Source organism: Pseudoliparis swirei, chromosome 11 (genome assembly GCF_029220125.1).
Source record: "Pseudoliparis swirei isolate HS2019 ecotype Mariana Trench chromosome 11, NWPU_hadal_v1, whole genome shotgun sequence".
NCBI classification, from domain to species: Eukaryota; Metazoa; Chordata; class Actinopteri; order Perciformes; family Liparidae; genus Pseudoliparis; species Pseudoliparis swirei.
In genome coordinates, this window is record NC_079398.1 from 20,111,635 (window position 1) to 20,131,068 (window position 19,434).

The 19,434-nt window shown below is 43.9% G+C and overlaps 1 protein-coding gene across 4 annotated transcripts; it reads right to left on the bottom strand.

The window, feature by feature from the left end:
- Positions 1-924: 924 nt before the first annotated feature.
- On the bottom strand, positions 925-17,632 carry LOC130201076 (guanine nucleotide-binding protein G(I)/G(S)/G(O) subunit gamma-2). 4 transcript variants are annotated; one of them, XM_056425751.1, is made up of 4 exons: positions 17,494-17,631; positions 7,962-8,027; positions 3,488-3,606; positions 925-2,001 (listed from the first exon to the last, which is right to left on the bottom strand). In XM_056425751.1, the coding sequence occupies exons 3-4, from the start codon at positions 3,572-3,574 to the stop codon at positions 1,873-1,875; spliced, it is 216 nt and encodes a 71-aa protein (XP_056281726.1). In that variant the 5' UTR covers positions 3,575-3,606; positions 7,962-8,027; positions 17,494-17,631; the 3' UTR covers positions 925-1,872. The 4 variants fall into 4 exon arrangements, with proteins under 4 accessions (XP_056281726.1, XP_056281727.1, XP_056281729.1 ...); XM_056425752.1 differs by lacking the exon at positions 17,494-17,631 and adding an exon at positions 16,069-16,430; XM_056425754.1 differs by lacking the exon at positions 7,962-8,027 and having other exon boundaries at positions 17,494-17,632.
- Positions 17,633-19,434: the final 1,802 nt, after the last annotated feature.

Sequence of the window (19,434 nt, forward strand, 5' to 3'; positions counted from 1 at the left end):
TTTTTGGGGGAGTTTTCCCTCATCCGATGTGAGGTCAAAGGTCAGGGATGTCGTATGTGTTCAGACTGTAAAGCCCTCTGAGATACATTCGTAATTTGTGATATTGGGCTGTATAAAATAAACTGAATTGAATTATAGAAGCCATATATTTGAGGAGCTATGTGTCACGATCTGGGTTTCTGTGTCTTGTTTCCTCTTTTATTTTGAAGTCTTTCCCTGCACTTCCTGTCCCTGTGACTGGCTGCCCTGTTCTCCTTACCTGTACCTTCCCTGTGTAGTTAAAACCCTGTGTGTCTCCTGCTCCATGTCGGTTCGTACTGGTTTGCCCTTAAATCATCTCCCTGCCTATAAAGCCTACTTTTTTTTGAGATTCCTGTTTTTGCGAAAGGAATAAAGTTTCTTTTACACCGTTGTTGGCATTTGGGTCCTCTCTGTCTCAGGCTACAACAGCCCTATTATATATTTTGGTATATTAATTTAGGTGTTTTTTTACTGACAGTGGTTTTAATAAAGTCAAATAAAATGTCATCGGTCCAGAAAGCCCACGTTAAAATCATTGCTTTTGCATCACTGCTGCTTTTATGAATGATGAAGAAACAACTCAGACTGCCCTGTATTATTTTCACACCATAAGTTGCCATAGTAACTGAGTACAGCTTCAATTAGGAATTGGAACATACAAATACATAATATATACAGTATGTTATCTAAAATGTAAAGAAACATTAGGGAATAGTTCAAGGTTTTTAGTTCGCATACATACATATAAATATAATGGAAATATTTAAACCACCTTTCCTAAATTCTATCCAAACATGTCATATGCAGTTTGAAGCTCGGATTAGTACCGTAATTAGATTTTTCAGCCTACAATGTAATGTCTCCAGAGTTATTTATGTGAGAGACGTCCTTGTTGAGTCCATATTGAATCATTCTTGTTTTTAATATGCTTTGGCACTTCCAGATGGAGGATGCTCCTGTTTTATACAATCTCCACATGAATGGAAATAGAGAAGACTTCATTTTTTTGGCCATTTCATGCAATAGTTAATGATACAAACACAAACATCCAGAACTCACAGCACAGCACAGTTTACTTGCTAGTCATTTTATACAAACAGTAGAAAGAGGGTTTTCTATCCGAAGGAGACAAACTGCATCACATTTGCCAGATACATGTCGATACACAGAGACTTGATATTCAGACAGGTAAAGAAGAATCACAAGAGTCGAATGTTTCAAACATCCTCCTAAAACGCTTCCACTAACTAACCTGTTGGTGTAAAAACCAAAAATGAAAAAAGTAAACAGAGCTGTTGCACGTACAGTTATAGAAAGATATCTAGGTGAAAGGTAACGTTGAAATAAACATGAACAACAACTTAAAAAACCAAACAATCCAATAACTTGGTGGCATTTAGGCGTGTTTGGGTTTGCTGTCCGGCGTCACTCGACCCGCCCACAAAACCAATACAACAGAACATTTGGAAGTCCCGAAAAGAACCACAAATCATTTTTTTTTATTGTACACACCACAACCAGAAGACTCGGTAGGATGACTGGTGGTCCGTCACGTCTCTGGGTTATCATCACGCTCATCATTATAATCCCTTTACTCGTCATCTAAAAGCACAGACCCCTTCAACATACTGCAACGCCCCCTTTTTAAAAATCACAACCAAGAACCCTTTTTAATAGTTACATGTAAACTCTGTGGGTTTTTTAATTTTCACACTTTTTAGGTGCCGTCTGAAAAAGGGAGAGGGGGGGTGGGTGTATGTGGGGGGGGGGGGTCCTACTAGAAGATTTCTACGTATTTTGAATACGTTCAGAGTCCCACACCGGGTCGACCGCTGGAGGGCCATGCCGAGTTTACAGGATGGCACAGAAGAACTTCTTCTCCCTGAACGGGTTCTCTGACGCCGGCACCGGCGATAACAGGGGGTCCTCTTTGGCGTGGGCTTCACAGTAGGACATGAGTTCTGCCGCTGCTTTTGACACCTGGAATCAAACAGACGGTAAACAAAGATAAAGTTAAAGGGAGTTCATGTTGCAGCTCATGTACACTACCATTCAAAAGTTTGTGGTCACTTAGAAATGTCCTTATTTTTCAAAGAAAAGCAGTTTTTAATCAATGGAGATAACATTTAATAAATCAGAAATACACTCTATACATTGTTTATGTGGTAAATGACTCTTCTAGGTGGAAACGTCTGGTTTTTAATGAACTACATCGGTGTATAGAGGCCTATCTCCAGTGTTCTAATGGTACATTGTGTTTGCTAATCACCTGAGAAGACTAATGGAGGGTTATAAAACCCTGTGATATTATGTTAACACAGCTGGAAACAGTTATGCTGGTGAGAGAAGCGATACAACTGGCCTTCCTTGGAGCTACAAGTTTGAAGAACAACATTTATATTTAATAAAATATATCATTATTCTAACCTTGTCAATGTCTTGACTATATTTTCTATTCATTTTGGAATTCATTTGATAAATAAAAGTGTGAGTTTTCAATGAAAACACAAAATTGTCTGTGATCCCAAACTTTGGAGCGGTAGTGTTTGTGTCCAACGCTTTGCAAACTCGTACCAAAACAATCAAGAGTGATGAAACGCAAACCACTGGCAAAAAAATATTTATTTTGGTTAATGGCGTGAAACGTCCCGTTAAAGCAGTGGATCGTCACTTTCTTTCCCAGAGTTTGATTAGAAGACAACATGCTCATATGTGTATGGTAGGTATGTAGCTGGAGCCAGTAGCCAGTTAGCTTAGCATACAAAAAGACAACGGAACAACATTTCCCCCCCAAAACAGCTAATAGTTGTTTTTACCCACTGCTTTTTAAACAAAAGAGATGTAACATGTTTATTAGTGAGCTTAATCAGTGCTGGTAGCCAGATGATTTTTTGTATCATCAGGTGGAGTCAAGCGAGCTGTTTTTAATCCGCACACTAAGCTAAACTAAGCTAAGCTAACTACCTACTGGCTTCAGCTCCATATTTAAACCATGAGAGTGATATCAATAGCTGCAATAAAAAAGTTCTTATTAAGTGTTTTCCTCCATAAGTTAAACTATTCCTTTGCATATGGATCTAGAGCTATGGGAGTGTTAGCCTAGCTTAGCATAACGATTAGAAGCGCGCAACGTGACAAACGGTCGGCTTTATATTTCTGTTTGTTTGTTTGTTTAAATACATGAGCTTTCGATATATTGACAGGTGGTATTTCTTTCTTATTTTGGACGGAGCTGTTACCCCCCTGCTTTCAGACTTTTAGGCATCACGTACATTTCACTCTGTACGTCAACAGTGATTAAATGTTCACTGTTATAATCATGTAGTACTACGTGTCGTATCTCAGTCAGGTTTGAAGCATATCCAATGTGCCTAAACATGCTGGACAACGGGAAATGATGTGAAGTGCTTGCAACTTGACAGCGAATGGACTGAAAAGAACATGTGTATTTGGATTGTCCGCTCACCTTTATCCGGTCGATGTTGGCCTCCATCTTCAGCTGCTCCACCAGCTTCCTGGCTTGTGCGATGCTGGCCGTGTTATTGCTCGCCATGGCCGCCGTCGGTCAGGTCTCGCGTGCTCTGCCTACGGAGGAGGAGAGAGAAACGTTATTTATAATAAAGACCAACATTGTAGGCCGTCCACCGTTTGCCACCGACGAAGACCGGCGGCGTAATATAGCAGACATGCAAAAGAGGAGCGCGAGCAACGGATAACCCTGTTGATTATCACGTGCCTGTAATCGCACACACACACACAGAGAAAGCATATTATTTATGGTGTCAGTTGCTAGGCAGCCCATGGCAGTGAGTGGGAGGAGGGGGGAGGAGTGAGGGGGCAGTTCTTTGTCCAGCACCCATATTTAAAATAGATAAACAGATAATGATTGCTGGTTTCAACAGTAAGGGGGAGAAAAACATGAACTTTGGACCGATACTGCTGGTTTTCTAAAAGGTGCAAGATCTGAGATTGGGAGTATTTTGATTGCAAACAATTAAAACAAATTACAGATCAGTTTCAGCCTTCTTACCTCAACATATCCCTCTGCATCATGTGACGAGACGTCAACAGATTGCATCCGAGGTTCTGTTACTGTAACTCACTGTCGGTTCTAAACTTGCCGGTGCATTTGCTCAAGAACTGCACACTTGTATTGTCCACCACACTAATTTTAAAGCTTCAGTTAATGTGCAGATTTCGATTATTAATACAAAATATAGTCAACTAATATATGATATACATTCGTGCATCAATCCAATAATATACACATATCTTTTTCAAATGAGCCAATTCCTGGAATTATACCTTTTACTTCAATGGTTTATTTCAAAGCTGATACTTGCTAATAATCATCCAACAGTAAGTTCCTTATGATCTGCATGTGTCTGCATTTCTTTCCCAATCTATTGAGGGTGGTACACAGTTCCAGCCCCGAGTCCTCAGATGCTCCCGTGTCCTTCATAACCCCTTTGATTAAATGCATCCCGCGGTGGGCGCTCCAGAACAGCCTCCTCCTTGGTGTGTGATCACTCTCTCCCTCCGTCTGTGTGCACTGTGGTGTGACTCAGTGTGGGGTTAAGACGGATCTCGGCGAGGTGCTGGAGCTCAGCATGAATATTGATGGTTCCCAGTGGCACACCTGCTCATCAGGCTGCTGCGTTCACACCTGAACCCCGATGACCTCATCATCAATTAAAACCCTGCACGGGGTCACTGGTTGCAGTCGTTTCCCGTCATACTTTAATGTATTCGTGTTTGACTGTTTGCCAGAGTGTCTGTAAACAACTGTACCCGGGGAAGTTAATAGATCGGGTTTTTTTTATTGTCTTTTTCCCTTTTAAATAAATGTGATTCATATCTGGAGTCATTTGATTGCTTTTACTATGAATTGCATAATTGTGCACATCAGAAAATATCAGTAGATGACATAAGAATTTGGCGATATCTTCGCGTTATAGTGGGAACCGCTTATGGTTTTAAAATAAAGTTCAAGAAAAAATCTTTTATTGTTTTTTGAGCTATGCACATGCAAAAGAAAAGATGTACACACTGTACGTATACAAAGATACTCAGACAAAAAACAGACAAAACATTTAAATAAATAAATAATATATATGTAAATACGAATAGACATGCAAAAACCTGCATACATATTTACATATATATGCACATACCTGCATCTCCTCATACATACACATACATCTTGTTAATTTACCCCCCTGCCACTGTTGGCGACGCCCACCCCCCTCATACAGCTCCAGATATTATATAAGGAATGTATTATATTATGATACAATTATAGATTTTGTTTAATTTTGCTCAAAGCCGTGGACCAGGATAAGATAGTTTTTTCTTTAGCACCATGTATTCTGGCTATTGAAAGTCCCATATTCACTACATTGAAAATAAATCTTCAGTATTTACCTAATTCACATATTTCTAGGACTGATTTCCTCCAAACTTGTCTGGAAAATCTCAATCTATGAGCTCGACCTGCAGCAGACCGCACAGCATAAACAGTGTAACATAAATATTCTGTTTTACAGTCACCGCAGTTGGATGTTCTCACTCTGAGGGCCGCTTCACCTTTTAGGGTGTTTAAACTTCGGCGTGAGTCACAACACAAAATCTATTGTGTTATTATTGGTGGCAGTAATTAAAGCAAATCAGTTGTATGTAGTTTGACAGGCACAAATGTTACACGATAAATATGTATTATATCCTATTTTTTCTATCTGGACATTTTACAAAACATATTTGGGATTTTCTCTACTTTTGGACGTTTTATTAATCTTCTTTTATCTGGTGATAATGTATAACTTTTAAGAAGTGCACTAAATAATCTGACGAGTCGTGGTTTACATCAGTGAACTCCTGGGTCGACTGTAATGCGTCGTCTAGCATATTTTGAAAAATATGTCAGAGTAATAATGAATTATGTGCTTCTAAAACATTTTAAGTGAGTCACGTACAAATATTTTGCGACTCTTTTCACACGAGCTTCAATAAAAAAATAAAAAAATACTCCAGTGAAGTATGACTGACGAGTGGAAATCGAGGCCATAATATTGTTACAACACTCTGGAGGGAAACGTCAAAACAGGCCAGCGTAATTATCACCAGACTATTGATAGGAAGAGATGTCACTCTTTAATGTTTCTGGGATGTCGAAGCAAAAGTAGGACTCCGTTCTTTAAAAAAAAAAATCAGACACTGCGACACAATAGCCTAGTTTGAGTGGAATTGACAGGGAGAGATAATTTTCTCAATAAATACCATAAACGCCAATGACATAAACGACAAAGGAACGACGCGGCTCATTGTGATTGTGCTCACTCTGATGCCTTCGGAGAGTCGGCCCAGTCCTTTGAGAGGCGAGAGACTTCACACCTCTTGTGTCAAACCTCCGTACGAGCAGCTCTCTGTCAGTACGTTTACATGATGGTTTAATTAGAATCTTGCTTTAGTCGGACTCTGCTATCTTTTGGGGGATCTGCTGTTATCCCAAAATACATGGCAGTGAGTAATTTGAATCATTGGCCTTTGAAAGCATGTCATATCCGATACGATAGGTGGCGCTGTTTTCATGACAACTCGTGGTGACACAGCCATTTCCGCTTGACCTCTTCACCACTACCAACAACAACCAACAACAACAACATCGACATTTCGAGAAAGATGGCGAACAGAGAGCAAGGCGAAGCTACATCCCTCGACTATTCTTGCATGACGTTAATAGTGACATTATCGTCTCTTTCGACTTCCGGGTCACGACATGGGAGGGAGGGGGGAGGAGGGCGGGATCTCAAGCATGCGCAAAGACGCAAAGTCCAGTTCCTAATCCAATTCACCGTTACATGCCGCGATAGTCGAATTATCAACCGGATCAGATCGAGTTATCCAGGGGTGTTAATCGGATCGTAGTCGGACCGCACATAGTCGAACAAAGGTGTTTACATGAAACGGATCATTCGATTTCAGTCCGACTACGCCAGTTATTCGAATGCATGTAAACACGGTCAGTGAGGCTGCACACAACCTTTGCACATTGCCATTCTCAGAACTCTACACCGACATTCATGACGCGTTTGAGTTCACTTATATTTTCTTTACCTCGGCCGAGGCAAGAAGCAGAAAACACAAAAGACGTTAAAGGCTATTCAGCAGAGCTGCTACAAAGACGTCTCCCTGCTTATTGTCGCTGGAGCGGTCGCAAATGCCACACTGACATTTTCATCCACAGTGGGGGGGGGGGGGGGGGCGAATCCAGGAGGAATAGCTGCTTCCTTACAGGCAACTCCAACGTGTTTAATGAACACTAAAGAGGGGAGATAGTGTCATGTCAGTTTCTTTGTATCATTCCATTGCTTCCTCCCTTCCTCCCTTCTTTCCTTCCTTCCTTCCTTCCTAGCTGCATGTCAGCTGCCCAAAATACCACCCCCTGACATTACATATGGTGTTCACATGCTGACATCCCAGCAGGCGCGGATAAATAATACATTCAGACGGACGCGGGCCTTTAACTGCGTCTGGAGCCTTCTGGGAACGTGTGTACCGAGAGGAAACTGGCCGATGTTAACACGCTGCATTCTGGGAAGTGTGTGTACCGAGAGGAAACTGGCCGATGTTAACACGCTGCATTCTGGGAAGTGTGCGTACCGAGAGGAAACTGGCCGATGTTAACACGCTGCATTCTGGGAAGTGTGTGTACCGAGAGGAAACTGGCCGATGTTAACACGCTGCATTCTGGGAAGTGTGTGTACCGAGAGGAAACTGGCCGATGTTAACACGCTGCATTCTGGGAAGTGTGTGTACCGAGAGGAAACTGGGCGATGTTAACACGCTGCATTCTGGGAAGTGTGTGTACCGAGAAGACATTGGTCGATGTTAACATGCTGCAGTGCCTCCTCCTCCTCCTCCTCCCTCTCGTCTCGACTAACCTGGTCTGCTTCCTCCTCCGCGCTCTGCCCGGTGTCTCTCTGCCCTCTGTCTGTCCGCCCGACTCTCTGCAAACAGACAGAGCGGAGATGAAGGGAGGCGGAAGAGAAGAGAACGAGCGGCGCCCCGAGGCCCGGGGCGCCGCTCGTTCCTCTGATCACCGCCGATCAGAACGTCACAGAGAAGAAACACCGGGGAGAACCAACGAAGGAGACGCACAGAAAGATCATTGAAAAACAAAAGGAATAGTTCAACTTGTTGGGAGATGTGCTTTTATGTTTGCCAAGAGTTTAGTTAGAATCTCTTTTCTTTTGAAAAAACACTATTTCATAATATATACTTATTTTAAAGTACTGCTATCTGTTTGTTGTTTATGATATGTATATGTTATTGCACAGGTCTTTTTTTTAATTACGTGTATTGTTTTATTCTATGTCTATGTTTATTGTTAGCCTACGCACCTTTCACAATTAGGCTACGGCGCTAGCAGTCGCTTAGCTTAGCATAAAGACAGGAATCGGAATTAACTTTCTCTCTGAGAGTTTTTGATGAAAAGACAAACAGCGCTCTCACATCCGCGCGTCAGACATGAAGCTATCCAGCCAGGAGCGAGTTAGCTTGGCGTAGCGTGTTTCCAGTCTTCGTGCTAAGCTAAGCTAACTAACACGAGAGTCTTCTCATCGAGCGCTCAAGCTAATGAGTGTATTTTATACGACTATTCCTCTATGTTGAGCTGTTGGTGCTCTCCTCCTCTTCCTCACTATATCTCCCCCTGTTTTCTCTCTCTGTCCCCGGTACCGACAGATTCATTTATCTCTGACTCTGCAGCTCAGTTTCTGATAAATGGGCCAATTACGCCGCATGAGCAGATCTGCAGAGGAAGGGAATTCCAGCCCGTCGTAAATCATGGCAGCGAGCGACGTTAAAGCAACGTTACAGTAAAGCGTCCAATGAGGAAACGCCTCGCCGACAGCAGCCAGAACCCCTGAGACGCAGCGCTGCAGCAACGTTGAAACTGCAAAGAGTTTTAAAAACAAAGCAAAAGAAGAAGAAGATTCATCTGCACGACCAGCTGTGTGTTCACATCTTTAACTATTAGCTTCCAACAAAAGCATCTGTTGTTATTTTTACCTTCGCATTGAAAATGTGGAAGGTTATGTTTTGATCGCCGTGTATTTATTTATTTATTACCTTCGCATTGAAAATGTGGAAGGTTATGTTTTGATCGCCGTGTATTTATTTATTTATTACCTTCGCATTGAAAATGCGGAAGGTTATGTTTTGATCGCCTATTTATTTATTTATTCCCTTCGCATTGAAAATGCGGAAGATTATGTTTTGATCGCCGTGTATTTATTTATTTATTTGTATGCGTGTTATTCGCATAACAAAAAAAGTTTTAAACCGAATCGCATGAAATTTGGTGGGATGATTGGTTATTATCCGGGGACCATTTGATTAGATTTTAGGATCGATCGGGTCAAAGGTCAAGGTCATGAAAAGGTCAACATCTTCTTTTTACAATAGCACGGTCAATTTTTATCCAATTGGCATGCAACTAATGCCAAAATGTTCATAATTCAATGCCCAATCTTGTGATATGTGAAGGTATGCGCTCTACCGAGTGCCCATTCTAGTCATACATGTGTTTACAGAAAGAGGCCAAAGAAACAACAAACAATTGTGAAACTATCTCATAAGAACATTTTTTTACCATTTGGTACCTGATCATTACATAGTGCTAATAAAACACATTTCGGTGAGCACAAAAAATGTGTCTCAGGCTGAAAAAAATAGACTTTTTCACCAGAGGAACTCGAGTCGAATTCCTTCATTAATCACGTTGTCAGAACTCATTTAATAATGCTTCATGAGCCAAATGTCAAAATAAAAGAAACCATGTGCTCACATTGTGTCTGGTAATCACATATTCATGCATGACTTCTTTAAAGTTTTACCAGAAAGGCGCTGGAGGCGTCTCCTTGGGTCTAACAGACTGTTTGTATGTAAAACTCAATACAAACAACGAATTTCCATTATTGACCTTTCCGAGTCACATGTCCTGCAACTTGTGCGTCAAGATGAGGGTTATTCGCTCCGAGCGTCCTGCTTGTCACTCGGCAGAGTCATCTGGGAGTTGAAAACGACACAATAATCTACTGGCCGCGAACGAAGAAGGTTAAAGGTTTCATTTTTATGATAGTGGAGCGATTTCACAGTGTGTGTGTTCTGAATGTTAAAGGACTGCAGAGTCTCTGTGTGTTTGAGCTATTTACCATAAAGCACTTTGAAATGCACTGTGCAAACCATGCCGCTGTGTTTTAAATAAACATGGATGTTTGTTACTGTCACTGGTTTCTGATCAGCTCCGTACAAAATATAAAATCTATTAATACACTGTTAAAAGTTTACATAACTTTTCTGATTCTGCTAATTGATTTTTATGATGTGAAAAAGTTTTAAAAAACAAATGGCTGTAAAAACATATCAGAAATTTTCTAAAACTAAACGGGTAGAAATATGATGGTGTGTAGATAATTTTTAAAACACTGTTATCAATGTTTTGACCTTAAAAATGCATCTAATGACTTCATATAATCTCTCTGGGGTATTTTAGCGTCTTTCATCTCAATGTTTTGGTTTTGCAGCCCGAAACTTTACTGGTTAGGTTCACAAAAACTCTAAAAACCGACTGGTTCTACCTGCTGAGCACCAACTGAGTGAATATTGACCTTTATATTCACCCGGTGGCCAGAAACACTTCAGATGAACCCAAATGTTGCTCCAAGTTCAACTTAAAAGGAAATAATATGTCAGTGTTTTGTTCACAGCTTGTGGCCAAGGAACTTGTAATAATAGCTTGTATTTAATTCATTTTTTTTTTATTCATACAGTTCATCCAACTAGATGAAGCTGTAAAAAGTAGATCTGTGATATTTAATAAATTGTGAAAGTACGGCATCTTGAACTGACTGCACCGGGGGGGGGGGGGGGGGGGGACTGGTGTATTCTGGGCCATAACTGATGATCCATTCCTCCCCTGTGTTCTATCCATCTGCTGCCCGTCCCTCCCTCTGTGGGCGACAGGTGTTCGGTGATGACACTGAAACACCCCCAGCACGCCAGAGAATCAATCTGAGCCCCTCCACCATCCTTCCCTTGCCATTTGGAGCTGTTTTGAACCCCTTCCTCTGGCTTTTCGGGGGGGGGGGGGGGGGGGCTGTGTTCGTGACGAGGCCTCTCCATAGATGTGATTATAGCTGAAGCTAACTCGCTGACTCGAAAGGGGGGATTAGGCGCCACAGGAAACTTCCTGGGGGAAGAAAATATCATTCCTGGCCCGTCGAGAGTGATGATCTCGGAGCACTCTCACATACGCTGACTTCCCATCCCGGTTCTCCCATCCCGGTTCTCCCTCCCCCTTTGGTTCCCCATTCTCTTCCTGCAGCATCGTAATCATCTTTTTCCACACCCTCCATGGAGATAAGGTACGGTTGCCGGGCAGGAAGCGTTCCGTCCTCCGTGAAATCAGAGCGTGGTAATTAAAAGTCTGTTCGCTCCGTCATCTGGGGTCTGAAGAGCCAGTGATGAGCCTACGAGGGTCTGCAGGGACGCCAGGAGACAGGATGGGACCCCTGCTCGGAGATAACCTAGGCTAAAATTTCGGAGGCCAATAATCCCCGCCACCCTCCCTTAGATACTGTTGCTATGCATCAATCAGTGGCACATAAACCAGTTAAATATCATCCGCCATGACTAAACGCCACCAGCTGAACTCGAGAACAAGACGTTTTCTTGAACTTTGAATAAAGCCGATGCGACTTCGTTTATCTCGCAAACTCACGACTCCAATTGTAGTATCTGTAAACGCTGACACGACGCATTTCTGTGCCGACTGTGTCGTTTCGTGCGTGTTTTTCTTACTCCGAAACCCAATCCAAAGCCTTTATTTTCAAAAGCGTTTTGTGACAGCATAGGGGGCGGATCCCTAGACTCAGGGGGCGGATCCCTAAACTCAGGTTGGGGGAGGTGCACTTCCCAGTGCAGGTGCTGCAGCCAATGGGCACATGGGAGTGGTCACACCTGCAGCCCATCAGGTAATTAGAGGGAGCATATCTCTGCACTGGAAAGCAGCAGGAGGGAGCAGACTGAATGGCTATTAATGGCTCCTTTATGGTATTTTATGACTCTGAATCTTGCCTCCGAGTCCCCCGGTGTTGCCACAATTTCTTAAAAGACAAAAACAGCGGTGGGTGCACGGGCGTGCGAAAGGTCACTGCAGTGCGACTGTGGACCTTCCTCCACCGGACAATGAGGTGGAGGCCGCGATGTCACAGCGACGCAGGACTCGGTGAAGGGCACATTCAGCCAAACGCACAACAGAGTCATGCATTGATCGGAGAGGTTGCACAGTATGAGTATAAATAAATAGGAATAAAGTTTAAAGAGGCCCGGATGTGAGGGTTATATCTTCTTACAGAGGAGCCTTCAACCGGGAGGGAAGGAGGAGTAACATAAAACTGACCGCCGAAGTTATTAATGAACACGGTCAACACGGATATTGACAATTGAATGTAATACAGCACGGATCGCTGCCCTTGAAGAGGAGAGAGGACGGCGCTCCCTCTGCACACGGCGAAGGAGAGCAGAGCGGTCAGGAGACGACGCCGACGTGACAGCTGAGCGTCCTTCGTCACTATTTCTGTGAGCGACCCGGAGCCGACCTCCCGGCCCCACACAGCCTCTAACGCTGACCCGACAAGAATATCATATGAGAACAGTTCAGTCCCCAAATAGTGTGTTCAAGATGTTAACTGTGATCCTAAATATGTAACGCCGGAAACATATGAGACTAGAATGGGCACTCGGTAGAGCGCATACCTTCGCATATCACAAGATTGGGCATTGAATTATTAACATTTTGGCATTAGTTGCATGCCAATTGGATGGAAATTGACCGCGCTATGGTAACAAGAAGATTTTGACCTTTTCATGACCTTGACCTTTGACCCGATCGATCCCAAAATCTAATCAAATGGTCCTCGGATAATAACCAATCATCCCACCAAATTGCATGCGATTCGGTTTAATTCTTTTTGAGTTATGCGAGTAACACGCATACAAATAAATAAATAAATAAATACACAGCGATCAAAACATAACCTTCCGCATTTTCAATGCGAAGGTAAAGATGTTAGAATTAAAACATCATCAGAATAAATGTGCATATTTGCCCTTTTAATGATACAATATTGCTACTAATAAGCTGATATCTGTGTAAAACTGACAAGGGAAGAGACAAATAATGTTTATTATTAATAATTTGCTAGTAACAGAAACGGCAGAAGATGTTTCTTCATCTTCATACGTATGTTTTAATTTAATGTTTGCTTTGTGCTGAAACTACCTAAATATCTTTATTTCTGGTCTCTTTGTGAGATTCATCATTTTGCACTGAGTATATCAACGTGTATTGACTGTGTGTACATCGATCTTATCATAGGCGTAGTACATTTAGTATTTACATCATGTTGATAAAATTCTGATGCATCGACTACTTTAAGAGTCGTGTTTTTTTGATTTAATATTTTGCATTGTAGTAGGACCTCAATGGTTTGGATACAACTGTTATTCAAATTCTGAAAGTATTTCTCTGTAATATTGCATTTTTTGATTTTGACTAAATATGCAACAATTCAAGTTTAAATTAGCCACAAAAAACCTCAAGTTATCGGCAAATATATTTCTCTGTATCAGATTCAGATTATTGGAAAATAGCCATCAGTTGCATCATTCTAATAAATAGATCTGCTGTTAAATAATGATCTTCCTGCATAAGTAGGACCAAAAAACGTCGACCAAAAATAAGGTTACATTTGACATGAAATGTTTAATTCTCGACGTATACGCCTCTATTAATGCCCTCACTCTCCTCCTCTCTCCTTCCTCGGTCAGACCACCGCCACCCGTGAATATTCGATTAGCCCGGACATCTGTGCCACCCCCGGCATGCCCTGCCCATCCTGCCTTCTTAGAGATCGTGGTGTGACGTGTGTGTGTGTGTGTGTGTGTGTGTGTAGGTGTGTGTGTGTGTTGGGGGGTGAATCTAGGTCCCAGAAGGGGGGAGGGGTGAAGGCAGTGGCCCAGGAAATGATGCATCCTCTGGGAGTCGAGGAGGCAGCAGGGAAGAGGCTTATTGCTCCAGGGAGCAGCAATGTGGTCTATTATGTTTATTTAATCAAACGACGGAGGCCCCGGCGTGTTTCTCCTTTGATACATTACGGCAGCGGGCGAGCGTCTTTTCCTTTTCCCCAAACGTTTAAAGACCTGCTTTTAAAACCTTTGAAAGGCGCGTTACGCAACAGCGACGTGGTTAGCGGGGTCGAAAAAAACGAGGCGGTCACGGGAACAGAGACTCATTTAGAAGCTCGTCTTTTCTTTTGACCGCGGTGGGGAAATGAACACCGGTCACTTGGCGTGTGACGCTGGTGAATTCTGGCCAGATTTGAAAGATTCTCTTTTTTTCCCCGTGCCTCGTCATTTCCCCGAGCGTTAAAGTTCATTAAAGCTCTCGTGAGAGATTTGCGTGAGGAGGCATGAGCATACTTTTCCTCTGGAATCAATCAGCGTGCCAAGAAGAAGAAGAAGAAGAACACGGCCGGGCTCCCGGACCGGTAACTATATTACAAACATCCGGGCTGGTTTACAGAGTTCGAGTTCGTCCGAAAGACACGAGAGCAGAAACGCTCGTCTGTCGCTGAGGCTTCCAGCGGTGAAGGCTTTGGACGAGTTGGACTCGAGTCAGACGGGAGTCACAGAAATGCTGACTTGACTGCTGGAAGACTTGGCTTGAGATTTAGGAGTCATTGAGGAGATTAAAAAGGGAGTTAAAACCGTCCCCTGTGCTGTGAGGACTACAGACGTTAGAGAAGAAGTTATATGTGTCACCATCAAGTTAGACTTGAGTTAGACTCAAGTAGTAAAAATGAGGACTTGACTTCGAATCCATGCTTGGAAGCGAACATATTTATAATCTCATGTTTTGACGTCCGGGACCTGCATGTTGTCTAATGACTTAAGGACTTGACTGAAATCAAGTCAGACTTGACTGAAATCAAGTCGGACTTGACTGAAATCAAGTCGGACTTGACTGAAATCAAGTCGGACTTGACTGAAATCAAGTCGGACTTGACTGAAATCAAATCGGACTTGACTGAAATCAAGTCGGACTTGACTGAAATCAAGTCGGACTTGACTGAAATCAAGTCGGACTTGACTGAAATCAAGTCGGACTTGACTGAAATCAAGTCGGACTTGACTGAAATCAAGTCTGACTTGACTGAAATCAAGTCAGACTTAACTAAAATCAAGTCAGACTTGACTCGTGTGAAACGTATCATACTCGAGACTCCCAAAAGGCTTCCTACGTTGACTTAAGCCTCAAACACAACAACCAAGACTCGAGTCTTAAAATAAGAGATACTGACTCAAGTCAGACTTAAGTCCAAAAGATGAGAACTTGGAATTTTGATGATTTCCAAATCACTTTACCTGATGTGAAAGCAACAACATCCAAATCTATTTTGTGCCATTGAGGGCTTGAAACTACTGACTTGAGAGTAAGCTAAGCGGCTTGAGACTTGACTTAAGATATTAAGATATTTAAAAACGGCTGTGGGGACTCAGACTTGAGTCAGACTTTAGTCAAACCAAAAAAAAGGACTTGGGAGGTTTACTCAGGCACAACAGCTCAGACTTAAATTAGAAATATCTCATGCCTTCAAGGACTCAAGACTTTCATTGATAGAGACTTTAATGACTTGTCCTAAATGAGGTAAACCCAACTTGAGACTCAAATCCAAGCAAAGACACAACTTGAACTTAAATGCTGTTCGATTTAACTCGATTCCCTGGAGACCGATTTATTCCACTGTTTTTCCATTTGGGGACTTGAAGCCTGACTCAAACAAGACCTTCCTCCAGTCTTGACTTCAAGGGCGGGAGATTTAAGACTCGGTCGGATGAGGCCTTCAGGGTTGAGTCGAAGGACTCGAAAGCCACTACGTCCGACCTGTGTGACGCCCATTTGGTCCGAAGACTTTCTCTCACCTGAGACTTGGTTGGACAGGATTTGTCTTAACTTTGGCTTCACTCCAAAAATATATTTAAAAACAGGAAACCCCGGTGTGGAGGCTCCAGATCACACAGCTCGTTGGATAAACTCAAAACCCAAAACCAACACTGTGAGCAAACAAGTGCGGCGAGTACAAAGGTCGAGGAATCGAGTGACACGACATCCTTCCTAAGTCCTGTTCCCTCTATCGTGGCTTAAGGAAGCTCAGCTAAGGAAGCTCAGCTAAGGAAGCTCAGCTAAGGAAGCTCAGCTGGAAGGAGGTTTTAGGGAGAAGGTCAAAGTGGTCCATGGCTGCTCCATCCTTCCTCCCTTCCTCCCTCTCTACGTTCTGTTTAAATTCGACTATCTCGGTTGCGCTCGGTTCATCGTCGGGATGCTTCGCGAGCTGCTCCTCTTCTGGCCTCCTCGTCCACGCCGGTGGCCTTGGAGCCGAGAGGTACAGTACGAGAGCCCCCCCCCCCCCCCTGAGCTCTTGCGTAACTCTCTGACTCGCCGTGTGTGCGTTTGTAATAGCAACATGTGATTGGACGGTTTCATGTGAGCGTGGACATGACGAACGCCTTCGTGTGACGAGCTCAGAGTGGGGGGGGAACAGCACGCCGGTCTTGGTTTCCTCTGGGTTCTTGGCGACTGTTTCTCTCTACGAACAACATAAAAAACACCAAACCTCCCTCCCTCCCTCCCTCCCTCCCTTCTTCCTCCTCCTCCTCCTCCTCCTCCTTCTCCCGACCATCTGCCTGATACAACCAGTGGTCGATGGTACGGAGGGAGAATGGAGGGATTCCTCCCCGGTTCTCTGCATGCTTGTCTTTTTGCGTCCCCCTTTTTCCACATCCCCCTCTTTTTTTCATCCCTCCCTCTCTGTCTCTTCTTCATTGTGAAACACCCCCACCCCCCTCCTCACCCCTCACCCCCCACCCCCGCCACCCTTCCCCAAAACAGATATCCCTTAATTCCTTTGGCTCAAAATTGCAAGATCAGCCAAATCCTTAAGGAAGAGGAAGAAGAGGAGGAGGAAGAAGAAGAAGAAGGGAGTCAATTCTCCTCCCCCCCCTCACGTGAAACGAGGTGCAGGATGTTTTTTTGTTTTTTTTAAAAGCAGCAGTTAACCTGACAGCACGGAGGTTTTTAGAGGTTTTAGAGGGAGGGAATTCCATGATGTCGCGTCTCGAGGGCAAAACAACAACGTGGATGTAACCCCCCCCCCCCCCCCCACACACACACACACACCCACACCTCCCCTCTCATCTGGAACACACCCTGTTTGGGATGTGATTAACCCAGATGGCACCGCAACAGGAACGACAAATAAATAAACATAATAATAATAATACTAATACTAATAATACTAATAATGATTATAATAATATGCAACCCCACAGATTATCTGCCGGTCCTACCTTGTTGGTCGTGTGTTTCTGTGACACGGAGAGTCCTCTGGGCTACAATCCACGCGTCCTCCCCTCGTTCTGTCACACACACACACACAGTCAGCGAGGCAGGAGGACATCCACACACACTCCTCTTTCTCTCTCTCTCTGTTCCTCTCTCTCTCTGTCCCTCTCTCTCTCTCTCTCTCTCTCTCTCTCCAGCTGAGATACTCTCTGCCTCCCTCCTCACTGCTGCTCTGAGTCTCCACCCTTCAGCCAAATGCTCAGGCTGCAAGACACTACCCTCCTCCTCTTCCTCCTCCTCCTCCCTCCTCCTCCTCCTCCTCCTCCCTCCACCTCCTCCTCCTCCTCTTCCTCCTCCTCCTCCACCTCTTTTCTGCTATCAGGACACTCTCCCTCCGTCTCCCAGAGGTCCACAGGAAAAGCCTTGACCGTCTCTCTAAACACCTTCAGTAAACAAATGCAAACCAGGACAGCAGATCTCCGTCCTGATATGTAGGCATACTGGTCTCTGCATACTGGTCTCTGTATACTGGTCTCTGCATACTGGTCTCTGTATACTGGTCTCTGCATACTGGTCTCTGCATACTGGTCTCTGCATACTGGTCTCTGTATACTGGTCTCTGCATACTGGTCTCTGCATACTGGTCTCTGTATACTGGTCTCTGCATACTGGTCTCTGTATACTGGTCTCTCTATACTGGTCTCTGCATACTGGTCTCTGCATACTGGTCTCTGTATACTGGTCTCTGTATACTGGTCTCTGCATACTGGTCTCTGCATACTGGTCTCTGTATACTGGTCTCTGCATACTGGTCTCTGCATACTGGTCTCTGTATACTGGTCTCTGTATACTGGTCTCTGCATACTGGTCTCTGCATACTGGTCTCTGCATACTGGTCTCTGTATACTGGTCTCTGTATACTGGTCTCTGCATACTGGTCTCTGCATACTGGTCTCTGTATACTGGTCTCTGCATACTGGTCTCTGCATACTGGTCTCTGTATACTGGTCTCTGCATACTGGTCTCTGCATACTGGTCTCTGTATACTGGTCTCTGCATACTGGTCTCTGTATACTGGTCTCTGTATACTGGTCTCTGCATACTGGTCTCTGTATACTGGTCTCTGCATACTGGTCTCTGCATACTGGTCTCTGCATACTGGTCTCTGTATACTGGTCTCTGTATACTGGTCTCTGCATACTGGTCCCTGCATACTGGTCTCTGTATACTGGTCTCTGCATACTGGTCTCTGTATACTGGTCTCTGCATACTGGTCTCTGCATACTGGTCTCTGCATACTGGTCTCTGTATACTGGTCTCTGCATACTGGTCTCTGTATACTGGTCTCTGTATACTGGTCTCTGCATACTGGTCTCTGTATACTGGTCTCTGTATACTGGTCTCTGCATACTGGTCTCTGCATACTGGTCTCTGTATACTGGTCTCCACATACTGGTCTCTGCATACTGGTCTCCACATACTGGTCTCTGCACACTGGTCTCTGCATACTGGTCTCCACATACTGGTCTCTGCACACTGGTCCTTGCATTCTGGTCCCTGCATACTGGTCCCTGCATACTGGTCTCCACATACTGGTCCCTGTATACTGGTCCCTGCACACTGGTCCCTGCATACTGGTCTCCACATACTGGTCTCTGCACACTGGTCCCTGCATACTGGTCTCCACATACTGGTCCCTGCATTCTGGTCCCTGCATTCTGGTCCCTGCATACTGGTCTCTGCATACTGGTCCCTGCATACTGGTCTCTGCATACTGGTCCCTGCATACTGGTCTCCACATACTGGTCTCTGCATACTGGTCCCTGTATACTGGTCCCTGCATACTGGTCTCTGCATACTGGTCCCTGCATACTGGTCTCCACATACTGGTCTCTGCATACTGGTCCTTGCATTCTGGTCCCTGCATTCTGGTCCCTGCATACTGG

Excerpts from the sequence above, each read along its gene's own strand:
- LOC130201076 (XM_056425754.1), bottom strand. The coding sequence starts at position 3,574 with ATGGCGAGCAATAACACGGCCAGCATCGCACAAGCCAGGAAGCTGGTG. Across the intron at positions 2,002-3,487 it reads CCAACATCGACCGGATAAAG|GTGTCAAAAGCAGCGGCAGA; the intron begins GTGAGCGGACAA and ends GTTTGATTCCAG.